This window comes from Carya illinoinensis, chromosome 16 (assembly GCF_018687715.1).
Source record: "Carya illinoinensis cultivar Pawnee chromosome 16, C.illinoinensisPawnee_v1, whole genome shotgun sequence".
Classification (NCBI taxonomy): Eukaryota; Viridiplantae; Streptophyta; class Magnoliopsida; order Fagales; family Juglandaceae; genus Carya; species Carya illinoinensis.
The window spans coordinates 13575546-13602023 of NC_056767.1; the positions used below are offsets into that span (position 1 = coordinate 13575546).

Here is a 26478-nt window from a genome sequence, read left to right on the forward strand (position 1 = left end):
TTTCCTTTGTGTTTAAAGCTTTAATATTAATTTAATAGAGAGTTCAGTTCTATTTTCCTTCACTTTGCCAACTTTTTAGAGAGAGCTTTTCTCCAAAATGGGTTGGAGTAAGTTTTCCCGTATTTATAAATATGAGAAGTATCATCTGACAAGATCGAATATGTTTTTCTAAAATTCCAATACAAAATATTGACCATCATGCGTCCCTTTATTAAATCATTGTGCTGGTTATGTCCTCAAGTGTTACGTATTATTTTCTTAAAAGAGAAATGATTTTTAAAAGTCCCAAAGAGACATGCAGGTCCCATGCAAGTTTTTGTAAAAAAGTAAACCCATATTAAAAGTGTAAAAAAATTATTTTTTATTAGTAAGACTCACTTTTTTACAAAAGACTTGCACGAGACTTGTATATTTAGAATTTATACTAATATTACTCTTTTTAAAATGGGTTAATGGGTTGGAAAGAACGTCTCCAACCCAATTAGCTAGGAAGCTGAAAACTCTATCCACCTAAGCTTATCTTATCTTGTACCTTACTCATCCAACTTTCTTTCGGCTCTCCACAATGGCTCTTCAATAGATAACTCTTATTTGAAAAATCTTAATCTCTCTTACCATTGCATAACCTATTGCACAATTTCTCATACGATCAATCTAATAATGTGCTCAGAATGTCTGTTTCAAGTCTTAGAACCAAATCTTTTTCTTTAATATAGTCTCAACCCCTACAGAAAACCTAGATTCATAAATCATGTGATAAGTAGCAAAGGATATAATTTTTTGTTTCAAGTCTAGCAAGCAAGTTCGAAGCCATGAATCCTCAATGCATGGGAACCACTAACTGAAAACTTAATTATGATTACCGAATCTGAAAACTTTATCTCAAAGAGGCAAATGATGGCTAGATGCTTAAATTATGTTGCAGATGAGAATCTTTAATTAACCATTTCATTACTCAAATAGTTTCGACCTAATCACCAAAGAGAATTAGGCCTAGAAGTGTGTTTTAGTCTCATCATAACTCATTATATATAGTGCATGCTTTATTTAGAATAGTAAAGATCCATTATATTGGGACTCATGTTGATGATCTAATGAACATCCAAGTATGAGTCACATGACTTCTATAGTTCCATTAAAGTGTAACAAAGAAATTAAGCCTCTAGCAAAGGCTCATGTATAAATATTGCCAGATATAGTCTATATATATAGTGAAACCAGATCCTGAACTTTCAAAACATGATCGATGGATGTTAAGTCTAACTAGCTATATTCAGTATATTAGGTTGTGTTTGGGTACTACGATGATATCAGATATTCTGTGAATATTAATGAAAAAGTAATGAAAAATAATAATAAAATATTAAATAATAATAAATAATAGTATAAAATAAATAAATAATAATAATAAAATAATAAATAATAATAAAATATACCGAGAATACTCTATCACCCAAATTGGCCCATACATCCAAATTAATACCCTTTATTAGATAAAAAAAAAAAAAAAACTTCAAAAAGAAAAAAAGAGAAAAAAGAAAAAGAAAACCTAACCTAATTTCATGTACACCTGCATGCTAGCAATTAATATTTATTGATGAGCTTAATTTGATCCCCACTCTATGTGGGAATGCAGCTTTATTATCATAGACCAAAGTTGCTTTTCCTTCATTGGTGAGCTACGTACATATATAATGTATGACAGGTGCTACAAGCTGGAAAGGATATATATTCGTGAATTTCACGGCTGCATGTGATCCACAAATGCGAATACATTAATTACAAAACGTTTGAGGCCAGTATCGAGCTGTGCATATATGCTAGCTAGCCTTCTGCTGTGAAAATTAAATGATCAATGAGATCAGTCCTTGGCCTACGTACGTCTGCATGTATGTATATATATATATATATATATTTATATAAATGTGAACTTGGATTAATATCATGCTGTATATATCGTGAAGCTCGAATAATATTTTTGAAGCCTAATTAATATTATAATCAGAGGAAAAAAGAGAGAGAGTAAGCTGAATACATGCATGCATGCCATTATGTAATAATTTTTTCTTCAATTTTTATAATTTAAATGATATTATTTATAGATATACACTTTAGCTGCAAATAAATTTCATGAATGTAAACTTACAATTAATTGATATGATTTAATATTGTACGTTAGAATGTAAAGTAGATCTAATTTATCATATAAAATCACATTAATTTATTTTTATAATTAATTTATTATTATTATTAATTATTATTTCTAGATGTATCACTTCTCTTATTTATATATGGCAAACTGATGCTGGAACGACGGTACTAAAATCAATGCATGCATTTCAAAAGAAAAAAAAAAATAGAATGATCGAAAATATTTAGTTTATTTATAATTTATTTATACTAGTCTTTGGTCAATACATCACTCAATAATTTCTTGAATATTCTCATTAATATTTGAAATCTAACATCGACAATAACACCTATTATGTTATTATTATTAGTTAGAATAGTTTAGTTTCACCTTAAATTTTTGATATCATGAGCACAAAAAAGGAAAGACGGGCTAGCTAACTTTAATCGTAAATTCTGCAGGTAGTGAAGAGACTGAAATAGTATAAATGAAACCTACATCCACTGGCCGATCCCCACCTACAACATCCACTGTCCGATCCCCACCCACAGCCTTTCCCAAGGACAAGAATTAGGATGTAGTGGACCCAAACCTACTCCCAGTTCAAAATATAGAAGATGAAGGCCGTCTTGTTTAGATACTAAAAATATGAGTTTTGTTAAGTATAAATAAAGTCACGTATTAATTTGTGTATAAATACTGATTTATTTATATTTAAAATTTATATTGATACTGTTTTCAATAAAATCTACTTTTTGTCTAATCACATTAGATTGGTATACATATTAGTGTACAGTTGTGCTTGTAACTAGATTTTTCATAAAAATATTTTAGAATATTTATAAATATTAGTTAAATAATTCGTTAATAATAGTAAAAAAGTAGTAAATAATTTATGAATAATTTGAGAATATTTAAAAATAATTATGTTGCCAAATAAGTCCAAAATCTAAAACAATGGATTTGCTTCAGCTGTCTTGATATATATATACACATGATTCTGATTAAGATCATCCCCTTCCAATATTCTAGCTGCACTCATCAATTCAGGCCTTATCAAATCATGAAAACTTGACATCATGTGTGTTTAAAATTTCTACTTTTCTTTTTTAAAAAAAAAAAATTAATTCCTCTATAATTTTTGTTTTCCAAGTTGACTTGTGCAAATAGAGGCAAAGGCAGAATATGAAATTATGCAAAGTTTACATTACTAAAAAGAATGATATTTGTAGTCTTAGAAGGCACAAGCTGTATATATGCACTCATTTTGAAAAAAAAAAAAATAGTTAAATTTGAGACTCATTTGAAAAAATTATTTTTTTAATAATAAACCTTACTTTTTTCCAAAAGGAATATACAGAATTTACACACTCTAAGGCTTTATCTAGCATTATTTTGATTGAAAATTCTAACACCTATATATATAAATATTAAACAAATATATATACATCCATGTGTTTATTAGTTTGAATTGGATCATCCTATCATCCTATTTAAAACAAGAATTAACAAAAGAGAAACACTCACTACAACAAAAAGTGATATTGGGATGATTTTTGTTTGGAATGAAATGAAAATCGTTTCAAAAAATGAGATGTAGGGACGAATTTTAAATTTTATTCTAAAAAAGTGACGGAAGGTGTTTACTGTTAGAATACGTTTGAACGGTATATTTGGGGATGAAAAATTTTGTCCCTAATAAGATAACCATTCGAACATCCACAAAAATATTCTAATAGAATGAAATAAACACTTGAACGGAAATTATATATGATCAAACGACAATTTGGCGCATTAAGTGAAAAGATTTAGCTGGACATTGACTAAAGTTCGAACATCATACAAAAATGTTTGAACGCTAAGGTTAAACAATGTTCGAATAGATATTATTTATGATCGAACGGGAAATTGGCGGGTTAAGTCAATAAATTTTGGCGGGACATTGACTTACCATTCAAATATATTACTATACCGTTCGAATGGTACGTTAATCAATGTTCGAACGTAAAATTAAGTATTCGAACAGTGATTAGAGGAATGTTACTTTACATATTTTAAAATGATTTTTTATTTTTATTTTATTTTATTCTTGTTAAACTAGTTGAGTTGTTCTACTTATCATCCATACACTATATATTTGTTATAGGGAAAAAAACTAAAATAAAATAGGTGAATTTTATGGTGTACCAGAGATGATAAATAGAATTATTTTTATATTAACTACTAATTTATATAAAAGTTATCGATTAAAAATAGGATCGAAATAATATAAATCAATAATTAATTTAGAAAAGACAAAAAAAACTTAATTCATAATTAAATAAAATTGACAAAACACCAGATATTGTCCATTCCAAAAAAAAAAAAATGTAAATAAAAGATAAAAAGTATTAAGATCCCAACTTTCTGCACACATCCTCAACTATAGCTAAGCGTGTCTCTATATATGTCAATCGAGTACTAATTGTTACCTAAGTCGTAGACATGGCATCAATCTATGTACATAACTTAGAGATGTTAGAATTAATCTCTGTACGTAAGTCAAAAATGCTACCATTAATCTATGTACGTAACTCAAACATGGCAGCATGGCCCTCCATATGCACTGTATCGATCATCGCTGATCTTTGCACCCACTATATCGACCATCTCCTCATGAGTAGCTATGCGTGATGCCTCGATCTGCGTGGATGTCTCACTAGCTGATACTCCATGATCTCCCGGCTGTGTATCTCTCTGATGATTAATCGGGTTTGGAACAGGTCCATGAAGACGAAGTCTCAAGTGTCCCGTGCTTCGTGACAGGATGGTGCTGTTGATTGGTCCCATCGGCTCTCGTCTACGCTCGAAAACATTTGGCATAACTCCAGCATGTGGCAGAAATCAAGTGATCAGGATCCCATATGGCAGTATATCTGTTGTAATGTACCAGAACTCTAATAAAATTTTATCGAATACATACCCCACTAGGTCGATAGGAATGCCACGAGATTCGCATAACATAAACTTCACCCAATCTATGCCAACCTCTATCTTGTGTTGGCAAGGGTCAATATTGTTGGCGATTATCAAATTCATAATCTTGAAGAAAGAAGATAGATCTGCCTGCTTGATACTCTTTGTCTCATCATACAGAAGAGCATTTGGATCAACAACCAAGTCCCTCATCTCATGATCAGCGAGGGCATTGAGCTCATCTATATAAATTGATCCCTTGTACTCAGTTGTCTCCGCATCACCTAAAGGATCAACTCTCTAGGCACCACATTCAGATATGCATCGCACAACCTAGGAATACTGAGAAATTCAGCGAGTCTATTCGCTGAAAATATAATTGGAGCTCCTTAGACAGAGATTGTGTATGCCCCTCCTTCATCTAGGCTAGAAACACTAATCTATTTATAGAACTCAGCGACGATGTCAATATAAGACACGAGCTCCCTTGCTTCTTCCCTATGATTTAGGATTGGTGCTCAACCACGATTGCTGAAGACTGATGGTAGGGAATGACCCTGTTAGATAAGAGTCAGGAAGGTAGAAATTTTCACCTGCTACTCTAGTAAACTAGAAGTCCTCTCTCGAACTGTTTGGAAGGAAGTCTCACTTGTTTGGATGGAAGTCAGAAATTGTAACTCACACATGTTTGAGGACCCATGCTATAAGGTATAATTAAATGAAATTTTTATGCAAAAAAATCATATTTATAATTTTGCTTTCTAATATGTCAATTTCTATGCAAGGGCGAAGTTCTATAGACAAAACAAATAGATCGAAACTGAAAATTCGTTAACATGCAAACTCAAGATCTTTCTATTGCCTCTTTAAGAAATTAGTAATATTATTATTTTTTTATTGTATATAGTTAATTATAAGGAGGAATTCTAGTGACTTTATATCTTAACAAATGTCTCTTGTAGAAAAAGTCAAATGTCAATTATGATATAATAAAATTATATGCTACATATACTGATCGTAATGGAGAGTGGACTCATTCCGATGCCCGTTAAAATTATGTAAGCATTATAATCTATTTTAATTAAACATATTAGAATTTTTATGATGATATTAATTCTTTCTCTTATGTGTAGGTTAAAATAGTTGCCCTACGAATTGAATCTATATCAGATCAAAATTCCTCAACAAGTGATGTTGGAATTTTTACATAAGGTCTTGGTCAATGTTTAGGATATTTGACACTACAAGAAATTTTCTTTTTAGGGACGAAATTTGTTAGGGAGGAAATAAATTTCGTCCCTAAAGATACTTTTCAGAGACGAAATTTAAATTTCGTCTCAAAATAGGGAGAACCTTATAAATCCATTCGAACTAACAGGAGATTCTGGGACGAATTAGATCGTCTCAAAAAATTGAAACCGTTCGAACTAATAAAATTTAATTCGAACATAAAATTAATCTATTCGAATGCAATATAATCTATTCGAATTAGTAATAATTCGTTCGAACGGTATTATTTAATTGAAAGATATATTGTTAAAATTGTAATAATACATATTTTTTCTATTAATTTTTTATCATTTTCAAATTAAATAAAAATTTCTATATATTATATATTATGATTTACAATGAATTAAAATATTTACGAATTCATAAATTAATTTTATGTAATTATTTTAAAAATATTTTAGTTAAATAAATATTACTTAAAGATAATGTCATTTTTTCAATTATTGTGAACATTAAGTATAATGAGAAGAAAATATAATTAACAATAAAGAGGCTAGCAAACACTAAAAATAAAAATCATACATTAATCACATCCTAAAAAGAGTTAAACGTTCTATACAACATAAAAAAAGTAAAATAATAACTAACAATATCTATTTATTAAGTAAATCAAAATCCTCCTGCAAGGTTTGTAAGCGTCATTCCACGTCCTGAAGCCTATCCATAATGGGCTGAATGAAGTCCCTAAATATAATTTGGCAGTGCTCCGCCAATATAGCTCGTACATCTTCCGGAGTAGCCCCAGCAGGCTGTCTCTCAATAGGGGCAGCAGCAGTAGAAGCTGGATCAGTAGGCGGAGGCTGATCCTGATCCTGTACTGCATGAGTCCTCGGCAAGTGACCCCTGCTCTTGCTGAATGTGATCCTATTAACGGGCTCATCTGTGGTGTCATCCGCTCAGTCGAAGTCACTTGAACCCCCGATTGGAGTAGGAGGTTAGATATCAGCAGTGCAAATGGTAGACTACCTCCACCCGAATAGCGTGACTCTGATCGAATGCGGAGGAAGAAATATAATGCCAAATCAATCGGCTCCCCCTGTGCTAACCGTAACAAAAATTTGGCCCGCTCGAGCCCGAAATCAGTCTTGTGTTTTTTTGGATCAATATTATATCCGACAATCAGATTAAGCATTCTGAAAATTGCTATACAGTCGGCCTGTCGGATCACTTTACTGCCATCATATGGAGGAGCTAAAGGCTCTGGCACAATGCCACGAACCTAATCGTCTGTGAGACCATCATCAGGTACCTCAACGCGGCTCTAACTATCATCTGAGTCGATATCCAGCTCTGCGGTCTGTACATCCAGTGCTGGCGATGAGGATGCGACTGGTGTGTCCTCTCCAGTGGTGCAGTCACTGCTGTCTCTGGTGCTGGTGCTGCAAGATATACACCGGGCTCCCGCTGCAGATCAAGAAACTCAGCAATAACACGGGGAGAGAAGATAATACTCACTCTCTGGACTACTAAGTTGTAGCACAGAGCATTACTAGACTGCTCTCCCATGGCACGGTAAAACTCACCGACCATTTCAGGATATGCTGCGCCCCTCTGTCGACAGATCGGGGTCCATCCACAATCGATGATGATTTCATGTATGCTCCATCCCTCCCAAGTGAGATCACGAAAATCATCCAGAATGATTTCTTGCTCAACAAGTATAGGCCGCACGACAAGCTGAGAAGGAGCTGCTTTGCTACTTTGGCCTGTTTGGGGTCGGGAACGTTTTCTTCCGCTGCTGCTTGCCATTAGAATACTGTTGATATACAAAATAATTATGTAATTTAATTAAAGTGAATATTGTCTACTGATGATGTTGTCTTGCAGTGTTTGGCAAGTCTTTATTCGAAGGGATTAAAATCCGTTCGAATAAGGGCTGCCAAATATCATGTTTAGTTCGAATGATTAAAATTCAATTTGAATGGCCTCAATTTTCATTCAAATGAAGTAAACGTCCATTCGAATGGAATCTAATTTCATTCGAATGACCATAAAAGTAATTCGAATTAGCAAGAAGTCCATTCGAATGAGCATAAATTCCATTCGAATTGAAATAACTTTAATTCGAACAGAATATAAGCTCATTCGAATGGGACTGAGCCAAACAGACATGGCTGAGTCAACTCAGTCCCGAATCTACAAATTCAAACAACTCAATGTACCAATATTTTAATCGGTAGAAATGATTGAGGAGTAAAGCCCCATCATTTCTACTGATTACTTTTGGGTCATTTAACCCCAAAACAACAAAATGGGGTCGGATTGATTCAAAATCCGAACCCCCCCAAAACTTATATCTTAATCGGTTAAAACTCTAAATATTTAACCCATACCTCTTGTTGTAGGGGATTTGAGCACTTGGTCGGAGTTTGCGGCGGCGTTGGGGCTGCGAACGGCGGAGGATTCGATTGGACGGTTCAAATGAGAGGATGCACGAATGGCCGAAGAAGAAACTGTATCGTGGCTTAAATAACATAAATTCGTTCGAATGGAAAGGGTATAAGTTCGAACTGAAAGGGTATATGTTTGAATGGATATTGTAATAATTCAAAAATAATTTGATATATATAAGTACAAGAGGTAAAACAATATATACTAGTATTAGTACTAATATTTAAATTATGCATTAGCTGAGTATAAAATAGTCTCAGGTAAAGCATTGCATTATATTATAATATACTAAGTCTATAGTAAAACATTGCATTAAATATAAGTATAAAATACATATATCTAATATATTTAGTTTGTGTATTAGTAATTAATAAACCAAGTACTTAGAATATATTAGAAAGTGTTATAGTACTATTAGTTTTCAAATATTTATGCTATCTATACTATAATAGATAATATTATACTATTAGTGATACTTAGTGTTATACTTATAGTGATACTAATTATAAGTATAACACTATTAGTGATACTAAATAAAATATTAGTCTATTAGTAATACATAATATTATATATTAATAAGAAACTTAGTATTATACTATTACTGACACTTAGTATTATAACGTGTATTGTATTTTATCATATACTAATAATAATATAATAACTATATTTATATATTTCTATTATTATCTGTTCGAACGCATATTAAGTTGTTCGAATAGATATAAATTTTGTTCGAATGAAGTTTTTTGTTTGGAGGGAAAATTATTATCGGTATATGCTGGAGAATATTCTATTTTTGTCGTTCGAACTGAAATATTATTAATTCGAACGGGAAAATATTGTGGAAAAAATTTGCGGTTTTTTTTATTTTCGCGTTCAAACTTATAAAAAATATGTTCAAACGTAAATTCACATATTATTAACCCGATCCTTTAACTTCATTTTCACTCGGATTGAAGTTTAAGAAAGGGAGAAAGAGTGTGGCAGAAGCTGATAAAGAGTATTGTGGAGAGAGAGAGCTTCAAAGAAGTGAGAGAGAAGAGATTCTTGAGAGAGAAGAAAGAAGGAAAAGAGGTAAATGGTATTTTTGTTATTTTTCATTCTGATTTTCATTTACAAGTACAATTTCATTTCTTGCATTTATTTTGTTGGGATAGAACAGCTGTTTAATATGTTTTATGCATATATAGGTATTGTGGATTGATATTTTTATTGGATTGCAAAAATTGGAGGTAAGTTTTTATAGTTTTCTAAGTTATTTAATAATCATATTTAGGGATAATCATATAGTTTCCAATGTATCATATTGAAATATGCCATCATGTATGTGAAAATTGTGTTTTGCGATTCAATTTTTTGCTCTTTTTGGTGACTAGTTTTTGATTTTGTCCCATTTGAACACTCTGAATACCGTTCGAATTGAATGTAATCAGTTCGAACAGAATCAAATAATGGCTTTATTCTATTCGAACATATTGAGTGTTTGTTCGAACAATATCAATTAGATGATAGTTATAAAGTAATTATAAAATGTAATTATAATGTATAATTGTAAATATTTAAGTACTGTATTGTAATATTTGAAAACTTAAAATATAATTATTTGATATTTAATAAAAGAAGTTTAATAAATTAGTGAAAATATTTAATAGATTAATACTAAAAAAAAACCATAAAATATAAGTTATAAAAAATTATAACTACTCTAATTGAAAATATTTAAGTAATCTAAATAAGATAATTAATACTCTAAATATTCTTATTGTACTTAATTAAAGAATATTGATGTATAATTAATTGTATTTAAGTACTCTAATTAATAGATTAATACTTCAATTATAATTATAAAATATAAGTTATAAAAAATTATACTTAAATATGCAGAATTATTTAAGCTCTCTAATTAAGATGATTAATACTCTAAATATTCTTATTGTAATTAATTAAAGAATTATAATGCATAATTAATTCTATTTAAGTACTCTAATTAATAGATTAATACTTCAATTATAATTATAAAATATAAGTTATAAAAAATTATAATTAAATATGCAGAATTATTTAAGCTCTCTAATTAAGATGATTAATACTCTAAATATTCTTATTGTAATTAATTAAAGAATTATAATGCATAATTAATTCTATTTAAGTACTCTAATTAATAGATTAATACTTAAATTATACTTATAAAATATAAGTTATAAAAAATTATAACTTATATTTTCAGAATTATTTAAGTATTCTAATTAAGATGATTAACATGATGGAATCTTTAAGTAAAGAATTATAAGTACTTAAATATATGGCATGGCCCATCATGTATACTTGTAATGTAATCTTGTAATGTATTTATGATGTATACTTGTTATGTTTATTATTGAGGTATTGGATTTTCTAATTATTTTACATGCAGTTAAACCTTAGAGCCGTTTGAGAGTTGTGACCAAATATTCTCATAAAGAATGTTTGGGTACAACTCTTGAATTGTCCAAAGTGGACAGTTTGGGATTCTATCATCTATATGGCATATATATTCAGTTAAAACTCATATGTTAGTCAATTAAAATTTTGGTTTAGCATTTTCTTACATTTTTCGAGTATGTAGTTCGTAAGTTTATCGGCCCATGAATAGGGTCAATGACTTACTGTGACTGGCATACTTGAAAAATTGTAAGGAAATGCTGTCGAAATTTTTACTAACATATGAGTTTTAGACTGAGTATATATGCGATATAGATGATAGTCTCTCGAATGGGATAGAACCAACTACCTTAAAAATAGATGGTACCCAGACACGTTTATTATAATAGTTTATTGATAGTGCTTATCCCATGAATTGGGTTTTTTATAGATAGATAAGAAATCGTTGCCCGGTAATAAGTTACTCAAGAGAACATTTTTATTTAAATAACTTTTGAAATTATACTAATTGCTTCTAATTTTTTGAAGGATGAGTTTGAACTAAATTTTGGCCGACGAGAGGATCGACTAACAATTGAGGAACTGATGTCGAATGCATTCCGCAGGTACAAAGGTTGATGCCATGCACACTATTAGAAGTTCAGTACTACGACAAAGATGCGTCAAAATCCATTTCAAGCAATGCCACCAAACGATTGGGAGAAAGTTTGTGATCTTTTTGAAGATTCTGCTTATCAGGTAATTTCGCTGCTGTCTTTTTTTAATATGATAGATGTATTAAATATAAAATTATAATACTTTTTTTAGCAACGGAGTACGGTGAACAGAGCAAATAGATCAAATTTAACGATACACCATCATGCGGGTTCTCGATCTTTTCATCGCTTGTAAAAAAAAATGGTTAGTTATTTTATTTTCCATTAAATATTAATACATACACTTTTCTGGATTAAATTCTGATATTAATTTCCATTTTGCAGCAAAAAGAAAATCCTGCTAATTATGATTTGACCCAATTGTATGCTAAAGTACATAAAAATCGTGATGGTATTTGGAACAATCCTGAAGCAGAGGCAAATTATGTAAGTTTAAGTTTATTTAATTTCATTGTCTAGATATATTTTTGTTACCTATACTAATTTTAATATTTTTCTTTTTGTAGGACAAGATGAAATCTCTTAAAGACACTGCTGCAGATCCATCTGATGAATCATCTGTCAACGATACTCAAATCTTTTCTCAAGTTCTTGGATCACGTTCTTGATATTTGAGGGGCTTAGGACGTTGTGTGAAGCCATCCTTAACATCGTCATCCTCTTCTAAAGCCAGATCAAATGACGACCAGACTAAGAGGTTAGAGGAAGCTACACTTGAGATAGAACGATTGAGGTCGAAGGAAAAAGAGTTGCTACCCGATTAGATCAAGCAGCAGATTTAGAGGCAAGATTAGAAGAGAGGCTATAATTAAATAATCAAAAAATATTTGAACAATTTCAGTCAATGATGTCTCAAAACCCTATGCCACCAGTACCACCACAATCATAGTTCATTTAATTTTTTTAATTACCTTTATTTATGATGTTTGTAAATATTTGAACAATTGATGTATGTTTGATTAAATTTGTATTACTATTATCATTTTAATTAAATTTTATTCTGTTTGATCAATATCATTCGAATTTTAAATAATGCGTTCAAATGGTAAATTACCATTTATGCATACATTCGAACAAAAACATATCCATTCGAATACAAAAAACACATTCGAACGTATTAGGAAATACAATCAGTGCCTTTATTCGAACAATTAAATATTCATTCGAATAACGATGTTTTCAAAACTTCGTTCTAACAAAATATTTCCGTAAATATATTGTCTGGTCGAACAGTTAAAATTTTTCTTCAAACAAAAGTCACTTCAAACTGTGTTGTTCGAACGGATTCGATCAGAGATGGTTGTTGGTTTGAATTATCATTTCCTGTTGTTCGAACAGTAATTTTTTCATTCGAACTTCATTTTGAGAGGAAATGAAGTTCGTCCCTAAAAGTACTTTTTGGAGATGAAATTCGATTTTCGTCTCCGAAAACCTTCTGAGACGGTATTTCTGAGACAAAATAGAGACAAAAAATTTTTGTCTCCAAAAACTTCTAGGGACGAAATTCTTATTTTTTGAGACAAACTTTTGTCTCTAAAAATCAAATCTTTTATAGTGTGAGTGATTTAGATCGCTGTGTAAACGATTCTGCCTCTTTCTCTTCATCTAATTTTGCCTCTTAAGACCTCTATAGCGTTAGAGAATGCAAATTCCAATATCAAAGAATTGACTACAAGGCAGCAAGAGTTAGAGGCTCAATTGGCGAAATAAGCAGATATGAAGATGTGCATGAAACAACAAGAAAAGTTGAAGAGAAAGATGCAACTCCAAATGCAGATGCTTATGCAATAATTAAGGCCTCCAGGCAACTGATTTACATTATACGTATAGATTTTGGAATCTATTTCTGTATGAAGAATGCTAGCACTGTTTTATTCATTTAGTTTGCACTTATTAGACTATTTTTGTGGGTATTGAACATATTGTAATGTATTTTTTCAAATATTATGAATGTCTATTTGATTTTTTATTATTGGGTAAAATAAAATATCCACCATTTGAACAGTATTATTAAAACATTCGAAAGTTGATACGGTATATATTCAAATTTATTTTCCTAACATTTGAATAGTTTCCCATTACAAATTGTTCAATCCAATCATGCATCGATATCGAACAGATTACTCAATATGGTCAAACATATTTTACTGTTCGACCATTACATTATTTGTTCGAACGTTTCCTAATGCCTATTTGTTCGAATGTATTTTAGTATCAATCGACCACTCATGAATGCAAGGTTCGAACATATTATACATTTGAACAACAAATTTGCACCGTTCAAAAGTTATTCTAGAACAAAATTCAATTGTGTAAAAACAAATATTCTGTTTGAATGTGATCGAACAGTTTTCTTCAAATTCGTTTTAAAAGATATTTTTTGGGACGAAATTATAATTTGTCCCAAAATATTTTTTGGGACACTATTATTGGAATGAACTTGGCAAGAGTTTTTTTTTTTCAAAATATATTTTAGAACGAAATCATTGTCTTTTAGGACAAAAACATTTGTCCCGAAAGACTACTTATGTTGTAGTTACTATTCCAACATAATTTTCATGTCAAATTGTGTTTTTATTTTTTTATTTTTACTTAATGATTAAGAAAATTTTTTATAATAATTTTATAAAGTTTATTATTTTTTATTTTTTTTAAATTATTAAAAAATGTTTAAAAACAAGGTAGGAAAATGAAAAACAAAACCCAGTTTATTATTTTTTAATTTTTTTAAATTATTAAAAAATGTTTAAAAACAAGGTAGAAAAATGAAAAACAAAACCGCTTTGGAACGGCTGAGCTACTTTTTTGGCCTTCACAGCCTACAATAAAAATCTGCCACATTAGCATACAATAAAAATCTGCCACATTAGCAAATCCATTGTAAGAATTATGACGTTTATCACACCAGATCCCAAAATCCAAAAGTCAATACCAAGCATTTCCAAGGCGGACTAGTCCTGAAAAGTTGAAGGGCATCGCATACTACTCTCCAAACGGCGCCTAAATTAATGTTTTGAAGCTCGGTAGTGCTAGAGCATTTTTTGAGAGCTCGCACGTGCTTTTTTATTTCCAATTTTTTGTTAGGAAATTAACTCATGACTTTGGTCTTAAATATCGTATTAAAGAATACAAATAATGTACGTATATAGGACGGTAGATATTTAAACATGATCACCTTATAAACATGATAGTTAGATTGAATATTGCCGACTTTTCTATTATTATTGCATGAGGATCAGTTGCAATAGATGAAGATTTTTTTTTTCAAAATAAAAAAAAAAAAAAAAAAAATTATTTTAGAATAATTATTGAGATCTCCATGAATATATATTCTTAAATTAGAGAGAAGTGCTACAACCAGGACCAGGCAAAGGGCAAGGCTCCCAAGGCTATATATATATATATATATTATAACCTAGTGTAATAGCCACTCTTAAATGGTTTCTTGCAAATTGTCAATAATTTTTAAATCTAACAACTCTATGGACAGTCGTCCCATAAAATCGCCTTGCAGTCGCCACATCATAAGCTTGTTTTTAATTGATTTGTTTGTCAAAACTCCTTTTTGCCCCGAAATAGAAAGAATAGCAAATAGGAAAAAAAAAAAAAAAAAAAAAAAAGAGCTCTATTCGTTCTACAACTAAGCTCAGATTCGGTTTTTTTTTTCATCACTATTCTCAAAGAACTTTTTTTTTTTTTTTTTTTGTTCCAGCGAGAGTGGTGGTGTGTGAGTCAACCAATTCTGTCTTGCTCTCGACAACTGTCAGTGTTTTGTGGCTGTCAGCGTAATAGATGTTCTATTGTGGGTTCTCGGTAGCTTTGAGAGCTTTCGGCGCCGCTGCATGAGAGAGGGTTGCGACTATTGAGGGATGGGTTGAGATGAGAGACAATCGTGAAGAGTTTTGGGCTGCTGAGGAGAAAATGGGTCTGAAGAGAAAACTAAGGGAACCATCGTGAAGAGATTAGGGGAGGGGATTATCGAGCCAAAAGAAAGAATGAAACGCGTCGTTTCTCTAAACTCAAAAACGATACCATTTTCATAAAGAAAGCTATCATATCATCAAGTCGTTTGTACGTTATTTGTGTCTTGCGATTGCATTTAGTATTTTTATTTTCAAATAGATATTTCTTATTTATCGTCAAATTTGAATGTGGTCTCATTTAAAATTATATGCTAATTATAGTTTATTTTTCTGTTTTATTTCAAGAAATTAAATTAGAATATAATATTTGCATTAGATTATTTTTCTTTTAAAAATTATAATTATCTGGGTGGAATATATTTAACAAAAAGTTCAACGTTAACTAAATAGCTGGCTATATAGTATGTAATTGCGCTACTTAAAAACTTTTAAATATACGACGTTACTGCTATACATGATTATTCAGCAATATACAAAATTAACTTAGTTTATAGTTTACATATATTACATCTTTTTTATCATTTCAATATAGTACGTTTCCATAGTCCACCTCTTCTCTTAATTGTAATAGATGAAAAGGTTAGATGTCTTAGAAGCGTTATTCCCGGAAGGATGCAAATTTGAAGTTTATTTTTTCCTTTCTTATTTTTACTTGGTTTTTTTTTTTTTAATTTTTTATCAATTTAGATACTCAGTACAAATTCATCTGAACAGCAATTTTTCCTATCTAAATACACTATATTTTATTTTTAAATTTTAAAAATATCTACTTAAATAAATAATAATAAACAGTAAAAGCTGACAATAAACATTACGGGAACAATAATGCACAGTAAAATTTGACAATAAATAGCATGCAAACAGTAATAAACAGTGCACAAATTTTGCTGAAAGTTAAAATAATAGAATTCACATATTTTTTAAATCTAAAAAATGTAAACCTATCTTATCTCATCTCGCTATCTAAACATATATTTTTTTACAATTTATTTCATCTTATCTTAACTCAAAAATTTTATTACTATTCAAAATATCTCATATGACTTATGTATTTAAAAGAGGCCAAAATGTAGACGGCCTTTCAAATTTATAATCCTAGCTAGCATTCTTTACTACAGTGACAAAAAAATTTAATAAAACTAAACCTATAAATTACTATCATGTATTGGTAGAAAATGTTAAATTTTTACTTTGAATTAAAAATAGACTCACAATCTAACTTATTATATTATTCAAAGGGGATTTATAAATTTATTTTTATAAAATTTGCCAAACACTCATAAAAGCAAACAGTACCTTCATGAGCATCAGGAATTTAACTAGATCCCCATGCAGCGTGCAGGACATTTTTTTTTTTTTTTTTTTTAAGGCAAACAACCTTTAAATCTTTTCATTTCAATGAACGTAAAATACATCAAGGGTATTCCTCCATAGTGATGATTCAATCTGAAATAAAAAGAGCATTCTTTACAAAAAGATGAGCTATAACATTACTATCTCTCTCAATATAAGAGACTTTCTACTTTGCAAATTTAATAAGACCTAATTTAGCTTCAAAAAAGAATATGCTGGAATTGCAGTTACTGCACCACGCCTCCTGTCCTTCTGCAGTGCTTATATGGCTTGAAGTGAATCACCTTTCAGTACTATTTTTGACAATTCCAGTTTCCATGCAAACTGAACAGCAGTTAGAACTCCATAAGATTCGGCCAGAAATGGTTCTGTAATGAGAGACTTTCTTTACCTTAGTGTTATTGTGCTAGCAGGACATTGGTCGGTGGGAATAGCTTTCAATTATTAATTGAAACATTAGTACAGCTTGACATGTGTCCCTATTTGAATGCAGAGTGCATTCAGATTGCAGCCAATGCTAGCTGTACTCATCAATATGCACCCAGACCATGACAGCTACTCATCTACACTTGTTCATTATCAGTGAATTCGTATAAAAGACAAGCTTTTAAGTTTTTCCGTGTTTTATATATTTATAATTTCACTAGATTCGCTTTATCAATTTTATTTTAAAATTTAAAATTTGAGTTTTAAATTTTATAGTTTTTTACATGATAAAAAAGCGTGAATAAGTCACTTTTTATAAACGCACAGATATTGAATTAATCAAATGTCAGTGTTCTTTATATTTTATAAAATATTAATAAAATTAAACCCACATTAAATTAGTTAAATATTTTTTATTTAAAATATTAGTTATAATAAATTCATCTTACATTTTATATATGAAAACAACTGTAACTTTTTCAAATTAGTATTTTATTATTTCTTATCCCATATTCATCTTATATTTGAGATTATTATATTACGGATATGATATTTTTATGGATTGTACATATAAGATTATTATATTATAGATTGTTGGATTGTGAAAATGAAAATGAATATGATTGTTAGCGATTATTGAAAATTATGAAAATAAAATAAAAAACTAATTAAAAAATAAAAATTAATTAAAGAAATATAAATAATAAAAAATAATAATATTTTATTATTATAGAGAATGTGATGACTAATCCAATATAGATTTTAAGTGTCGAATGATTAGCTAAAAGTTAAAAAGTAACATATTTTTCAAATTTTAAAGATTGAGATGACCAATCTAATGCCAATGCTCTAATTTTTTCTTAAATAAAGTTATTTTTTTTTTTTTTTAAACTTCTTAGCAAGACCAGAGAAGGAATATTTTATGTGTGTTTTTCAGAGTCTTTTGTATAAGGATCTTTACATGTATATATGTTTGTATGTATGTATGTATATGTGTGAATAAAATAATGATACCAACTTGCATATGATGAGGCTAAGGAATTGTGGGAAGATATGAATTTCTTCACGGTATTTTTGAAGGGATCATCAGCTAGGACTACTGATAAATTAGGGTGGGCAATATGTTACACGACCCGTTAACCCAACACGAACACGACACGATAATAGCGGGTTAGGGTTTAGTCTTAATGGGTTCGGGTCAAAACAGGTTGACCCGTTAAGACACGATTGCTTAACGGGTTAACCCGTTATAACCCGATATGACACGTTAAGAAAGTTAAAATTATAATTATATCCTTATACTTAAAAGTAAAATTGTTATCATTTTAATTTTGATATTTTTATTGTTTGGATTGTAATTTTGGACTTGTAATTAGTTTATAATTTTTATAGATATTATGATTTTAACATTTATATAAAATTATACTAAATTTAATCAAGTCAAACGTGTTAATTTCGGGTCTATTCAACCCATTTACATAAACATTTTGAAACGAGTCATATTGTATCGTGTTAACTTATTTTGTAGTATTCACTAATGGGTCAAAACGAGTTAACACGACACGACCCGTTATGTTAACGGATCGTGCTAGGGTTTAAGATCTTGACACAATAAGGTTAACGGGTCGGGTTAGGGTTTACTTATATTGTATAATATGCATGTTTTGATACGACACGGACACGACCCGTTAACACGATTTGACACCCCTATGATAAATGGCAATGTTGTTTTGTTTATTGTTTTTCAGAACGTTTATTTGATATATGTTGGAGGAATGTATATGGATCATGATCTTCACATTCTATATACCGGAGCATCATCATGACCAAATCTAAAAAGTTCAAAGATATTGTTATAAGATGAAGACTGCATGCATGGTCAAACAAAATTTATCTATATTAGTCATTATCATTGTTGACACTTCGATTGCATGGTCTTAGGTCGGTTTAGGGATGCAGATTGTTGGTCGTATACATATACCCACACGCATATGTATATATATTTATATGTATATGTATATGCAACATTGAGAGGTCTAATGCCATTGAGAAGATGCGCTTAATCAGTTCCATGGGATTGATCATTGTCCCTATAGTCTTTGGAAGATCAGAACTTGATGAGTTGGCAACTTAACCATCCAAAAGAGGCTAATTGGTTCTTTTACAACACGATATGGACCTGTTTTTGACGTACTTGACGGATTCCTCTCTTGGCTCAAGTGCATGTCCCAACGGAGATTGACAACTCTCGTAGGATTTGCAACGTCTATCAATGATAGTTCATTAATGTGCATTGATTTACACTTATTTCCAATGTTTTGAATACCGTACCAGATGCCGTACCGGTCAAGGCACTGGAACGAAATATTTCGATACCAGTACCGTTTCGTGTACCGTTTCGGAATAGTCGATATATAAATAAATTATATATATAAATATATATATTAATTATATTTCAAAATAATAATTTATATATAAATAAATTATACATAAATACATATATCTATATAAATTATAAATAGTTTAGTCTAAATTGGGGGTAAAAAAATAAATTTATAGTTTGAAAAAATGAAAAAATAGAAAAAAAAAAACGAGACCAAAATACCGGCCGGTACAGGCCGACATATCGGCCAGTACGGCCAATATTTGAACCGGTACGAAATTATAAAATTTCTGTACCGGTCTAGTGGCCGGTACGGAATATACCGGCCATACCAGCCGGTACGTTACGATTTTAAAAACAATGCTTATTTCCCCTTTACGATTTTAAAAACAATGCTTATTTCCCCTTTTCACCTATGAGAAGGTCCAAAAGCCCCAAAACCAAGAATGAAAATGTAAGCCTTTCTATTCACTCTCCGATTATCTCTTAAATAAAGCTTGCCCTCAAGCCCTGGGCTGGTAGGCCGTGTCATTACCTCTTGTTCTATTTTCCGCCATAAGAAGAATGCACATAAGAGATATATCAGTATATGTGCATTTGGCCCTAGAGCTTTTGTTGGGCTCATTTGGTGCAATGCCACTTTTACTTCCTCTTTTGTGAATTCTTTCATGAGTTCTTTTACCCCCCTCTTATGTATGGCGAGATATTTGGGAGGCAAAACATGAACTGACTCAAAGATAAAACTAGAGAGTGGGGAAAACGAAATCAATTGATATCTGGAAAGATAGTTGGATTCTTGGCTACAGGAACTTGAAACAAGAGAGAAGTGGAATGAGGGAAGAGGAAGGAGTGGATAGAGTTGAAAGCCTTGTTGATAATGATACCAAGTGGTGGCATACAGATCAAAATCCCTATTCTACCTTTCATATTGCAGCAGAAATTCTGAAAATTGCTCTCAACCCAGGAAATCAAGAAGACAAACTGATATGGGCAATGGAGAAAGATGGGAAATATAGTGTAAAAGTGCCTATAGATTGTTCAGAACAGTAAGGAAAGATAAATAGGAAGGAGAATGCTCAAATGCAGAGATGAAGAGGCATTTTTTGAGGGTTCCATGGAATTTGAAAATCCCAAATAAAGTGAAGGTTTTTTTCATGGAGAGCCTGCAAAGATTGCTTGCCGACAAAACAAAACTTAAACAAGGCTTGCCAACACAATTTTTTATAGGTAATTCTAAACACAATTACTCTACAAAGCTTCCATTTTTGGAAGAACATTAATATAGGAGGCATTCGATAGTACACTTTTTCTCCAGTTTGTATAATCTGTGTTACACATCAAAAGAAAAATGTCTCTGAATTTAAAATGCAGGAGATACAATGAAAACTAAAGAGGTCGTAAAATGATCATTCTACATGAGCCTCATATCAGTTTCTTCTTCTCAACTAGAATACCGTATGCTCAGTCACCAAGAAGCAAAGAAGGTTATCATGAAAAATCCCAACACCAGAGCATCTCAAGACACCCTTTTGAAAAATCAATGTCGAAGAGAACCATACTTATCGTGATCTGCCCAACTACGGCCATAGCCATCGGCAAATGCATCATTTCGATATCTGGTTTCGTGGCTTCTATTCAACAGTCCATAAGCCCGATCATCTATACAAATATAAGAAGGGGTAATACCAATTTGCTTTCCAGAGTTTTTTAACACGACAATAACCCAACACATGGACATGAGCAAAAAATAATAATAATTTATAAGGGGAGAGAGAGAGAGTTCACCTGGTGCCCGTGTTCTCCTCTGTGTGTTCAGCTGCTCTACTCGCAGCTTCTCTATTTCACGAGCCATAGAAATGAGGTTTTCTTCCATTGCTAACCTCTTTTCAACTAGTTTTTCATTAGCTTTCTTCTCATATTCGTAAGCCCTCCTAGAAGTGTCACATGATCAATTTAACCATTGAGAAAAGCAAAATGATAAATATATCTTGTAATTGTTTTAGTTTCTGTTATCAACCTTCAACCTCCCTAACATATAATGAATAGGCAAAAAACTGATAATATCTGAAACTCTTCTTTCAAACCTGGCCTCAATAAGGTCTTTGCGCATCATATCAGTATCATCCCTCATGGCAATTAGCTGCTGATTCTCAGCTTGCAAATGATTGATGTCCTGTGTGAGGCTTTGGACTTGGGCTGACAAATCTTGTCTTAAAGCATTCATTTTCTGAACTTCAGCTCTTAAGTGTAGAACCTCTGCTCTCAGAGGCTCAGAAGCATGGAGGTCAGCTTCTAGCTTTAATCCTCTCTCAATCAACTCCCTAACGTGTGCATCTTTCTCAGCCTGGAGTTTATGTATGACCTGCCCCAATCTGTGAATCTCATCATTTGCAGCTGTTAATTCCCTTTGAAGATGTGTATTATCATTAATAATAAGACGATTCTCAACAACTGTTCTCTTCATTTCTCTATGCTGCATTTGAAATTCCTCTTCCAAAGCAGAAGGATGAATAGGCAGGGGTCCTGGTCCTCGATTCACAACAAGCCGAGGGCCATCACGTGAACCGCGGAAGTTTTCAGGTTGACGAGGCATATGGCTTCTCCCAGCCATACTTAAGTTCCTGCAGAAACAATACCATCATCACCGACAGGATATAACATGTTTTCCATGCAATCCAAGCTACACATACGGAAAGGCATATTTATACATAAAAGCTTTGGAAACATTCTTGCTTCTCCATCAACTTACTTGACTGTTCCCATATTGCAATTAAACTTTAACAAAATGAAAAAATAGCCTCTTATATTTGTAGACCACCAGAATTATATTTGGCATCTTAAAAAGTAGCTCATGCAGATCTTCAACCCTTATATTTCCCAATATCTTGTAAAGAGGATTCAAGTAGTTAGTATTTATCAGCAGGTCCCTGCCTCGTCTATCTTTCATCTGAAAAAAGTAAACATGGAACTTGCCTCCATTCAAGTATAAAGTCTAAGGAAGAGGATGACAGGATTGCCCTAGTTAAACTTCCAACCAACATTATGTTCAGTTTATCTTTATCAATGGCCCTTGTTTATCTTTTTCTGCCAAAAGTAACCATGGAACCTACTCAATAAAAGTCCAAAGAAGAGGACAATAGCATCAGCCTAATTAACCTCCCGACCATCATTTATGAAACATAATCTTTCATCAATGCAACAATCCCTGCTGACTGTCTAACTTATAGTTTATGATTCATCTCCCTCAATGAAGAAGTAGACAGAAAACTCTCCAAATGTTTGTAGTTGCAAAAAAATAATAATAATAATAATAATAATAATGATAATGAACCAACCAATTACTCTTGGTTGGGAACCATTAATATGTTTCCATCATTTCCATAACCCCACTGACTACTATTTTATTAACAACTTCTTTCACTCATTCTACGAATCTAACCAATAACCAGAAGAAGTTTTTATAATCATATTTCATTTATCTTCTACGTGAATGTGGAACTACATCTCTGGTAGCAAACCCATGCGTGAATCCAAACCTAACAACAATGCAATCGGCCTCCTTAGAAAAAACAGAAAACGGCATTACTACTACATTAACTATAGGCAAAGACCTTCGAACACATAAAATGAGATTTCTCAGTAAGTTAATGATGCAAACAGAGTTCAATATACAAGTACGCTCCACTAAAGACTAGAGTATACCAGCACTTGCAATACAAACTTTTTCCCTCCAAAATTTAAACTGAGAAAAAAATTTAAGCTAATAGCAAAAAAAAAACAAAAAAACAAAAAAAAAAAAAAGAGGTTACTCTGGGCAGTGACTTTCAAGCATAGCCCGTGTTAAACATATTTGCAACACACATGAACTTCAACAGCAGAGAGCGACATCCATTAACAATAGCAACAAGAAAAATTAAAAACGATAGCCTTTTCACAATTAGTTTACGGTTCGAACGAGAACAACACCAAACAGGAGATAAAATTTATGGGAAACAAGGTAAGGGGTACCATATTAGGTAAAGGTAATGCTTGTAGACGAGGACATCGGATAACTTACAGGGCAGTGGAGAGACGGAGAGCTGCAGAAGAAAGACGAGCCTCTCCGATCTTCCGACGGGAACGATGTGCGTCTGTCTCGCTTGCTGAAGAGCCCAGCTGCCCTACTTGCCCATTGGGTTTTCTGAATGACGTCTTTACCCACCGCTGTAGATCTTTTCTTATCTTTTTCTCTGAGGAAAAAAGTTCTTTATAGAAGCTTTATCTGATTTATCATTTTTACTTATTTTCATGGTTAAATATGTATGTTTTTAAATAAAAAGGTAAAATTATTAAATTATATATTGATTAAATGGAAGTGTGTAATGTAAAATTTTATTGTAAAAAATAATAATATAACTATCAAATATGTCCACGAATGTGCCCACTTATATATTTTTTATTTATCTTTTCTTAATAGTTAAGAAAGTGACTATTAGTAAATTTATATATTTTTATTTTTTTCTTAATGGTTAAGGTTTTTTAAAAGATGATTAAAAAAAAAAAAAAACTCATTTGTACTAGTGTATACATTTAGTAGAAACATTTCGTAGTCACCTAATATTATCTTTTTTTATATCATTTTTAATTTTATTTTAGAGAGTTGCTATTGAGTCACCTCAATCTTATCGTTTAAAGTGGCAATGAGACGGGTGGCCATGCTGGTTAAATGATTTAAAAAAATAGACAAACGTCTAAAGACCAGTCACCAGACTGCTTCAAAACTGAAACCAAACCGCTCATATGAAATTGTGCCCTTTTACTTGAAATTAGAGCATTTGAAACTAAAATGTGGTTTGTATAGTGAGTTAAAGTGAGATAAGTTGATATGAAAGATAAATAAAATATTATTAAAATATATTTTTTAATATTATTATTATTGTAATATGTATGTCAATACATTTATCTATTATGTTTTATTTAATTTACTAATGTGATCTCTTGAAGTGATTATTAAATGGATAATGAGCAAGTGGCAAAATCTGAACACTTGAAGTTGTTAATGCTGAGCTGATTAAATCACGTGAGAAGCCCGTGCTTCCTTCAGAAGGATTATAAGCTGAGCCACTGGATTGGTTACACGTGTTGGCATCTCTTGTAACATATATATATATATATAGCTATACGGTGTAAACCCTAATTCATTCATTTTGTGCATATTGGCCATTCGAGAGACAGAGCGTATGAGAGAGAGAACAGAGAGGGGAATTAGGGTTTCGGGAGTTTCCTTGTAGAGAAAAGAAATCTGAGTGATTTCTTGTGGTTTCTGTAAGGGTTTTGTGACTCTAAGTGTACTGAGACTTCTCGGTGAAGTATTGTTCATCAATAAAAGAGCTCTGAGGCCCATTCTTGCAGTGGACGTAGACTATTAGGGTCGAACCACGTATATTAGTGTGTTATTTACTTGCTTTCATATTCTTTATTGTTTATATCTATTTCTTGTGATTTTCTTTTGATAGATATTTATCAGTTTGTTGATCTGTATAACATACTATTTAATATCATGCTGAATATTGATAATCTGGTCATCTATTGGTATACTGTTGTTTCTAGGGTTGTGGTTGATATCAAACTGAGATTATTGTGATTATTACGTTTCTGTTTGGATCTAAAACAGAATATTTATCTTTAAAGCAAACAGAAAGGTTTTATAAAATAAAACATTTGATTCTTTTATCATAATAATATTAAAGCTTTTATAACTATAAAATGGATTATTTTATAACAATTATTTTAAAATTTAAAAAAGTTGAATTTTTTGTTATATTATCCAACATTTCAAAGAATTATGAGGTACAAAGAGACTGTTAAACTTGATGCTGAATCTCCCCAAGGAATCCTCTGTAAGGGTTTACATCTTGATTATCTAATCAAACACATTTCATTTGTTTCCATATTTCGTAGCCTAGAGTTAGTTACGGAAAATAAAAAATAAAAAATTATATATATTTTTAGTGCATCTTCAAATTCACATTTTTTAAAGATTGATTTTGCATATCTATAAAAACTCTCATATTGGATTATGTATCTTTGAACCAAATAATAATAAAATATTTTTTCTTTTTTATTTTTTTAAAATTTTTATTTTTATATATTTTACAATTAGCAAAATATGCTCAAAAATACCAATTCCATATATCTAAATATTACCAATTTCATATATCAAAATGACAATTTTTTTTAAAAAAAATATTAATATGTACTAGAAAACACTTTGTATCATCAACTTAATATAAATTTTATATATCAAAATTCCACAAAGTTGATTTTCATGGATAGGAGAGAGAAAAAATAGTAAAATAATGTTTGGAAAGGTGAATAGTTTTAAAAAATACTATTCATCGCCATGCAAAATTTTAAAAATGCATAATCCAATATAGATCAATCTAGAGAGATATTATATAAATATGAAGATGAATATGAAGATGCATAAGCCATAGTGCCTTGGCATGTACATGTAAAGTTGGCATCTACTTGCTTTACGCTTTTGATACATATTAATGTTAGATGCTT

At 31.1% G+C, this 26478-nt stretch overlaps 1 protein-coding gene and 1 long non-coding RNA gene across 2 annotated transcripts; one reads left to right on the top strand and one right to left on the bottom strand.

Moving 5' to 3' along the window:
- Positions 1 to 11865: 11865 nt before the first annotated feature.
- LOC122299104 lies at positions 11866 to 12225 on the top strand. The gene is made up of 3 exons (XR_006239580.1): positions 11866 to 11926; positions 11996 to 12088; positions 12169 to 12225. It is a non-coding gene; the product is annotated as an uncharacterized LOC122299104 (long non-coding RNA).
- An 8947-nt stretch (positions 12226 to 21172) lies between these two features.
- Positions 21173 to 24145, bottom strand: LOC122298461 (protein FLX-like 3). Its single transcript, XM_043108205.1, has 4 exons — positions 23987 to 24145; positions 22014 to 22550; positions 21715 to 21860; positions 21173 to 21588 (listed from the first exon to the last, which is right to left on the bottom strand). Exons 2-4 carry the CDS (start codon positions 22538 to 22540, stop codon positions 21467 to 21469), a joined length of 795 nt encoding a protein of 264 aa, XP_042964139.1. The 5' UTR covers positions 22541 to 22550; positions 23987 to 24145; the 3' UTR covers positions 21173 to 21466.
- Positions 24146 to 26478: the final 2333 nt, after the last annotated feature.

What these genes read in the sequence shown, in the direction of transcription:
- LOC122298461 (XM_043108205.1), bottom strand. Translation starts at nt 22,540, where the DNA reads ATGGCTGGGAGAAGCCATATGCCTCGTCAACCTGAAAACTTCCGCGGT. An exon ending in AAAGACCTTATTGAGGCCAG is followed by an intron (nt 21,861 to 22,013) that starts GTTTGAAAGAAG and finishes TGACACTTCTAG; the next exon opens with GAGGGCTTACGAATATGAGA. An exon ending in GAGGAGAACACGGGCACCAG is followed by an intron (nt 21,589 to 21,714) that starts GTGAACTCTCTC and finishes ATATTTGTATAG; the next exon opens with ATGATCGGGCTTATGGACTG.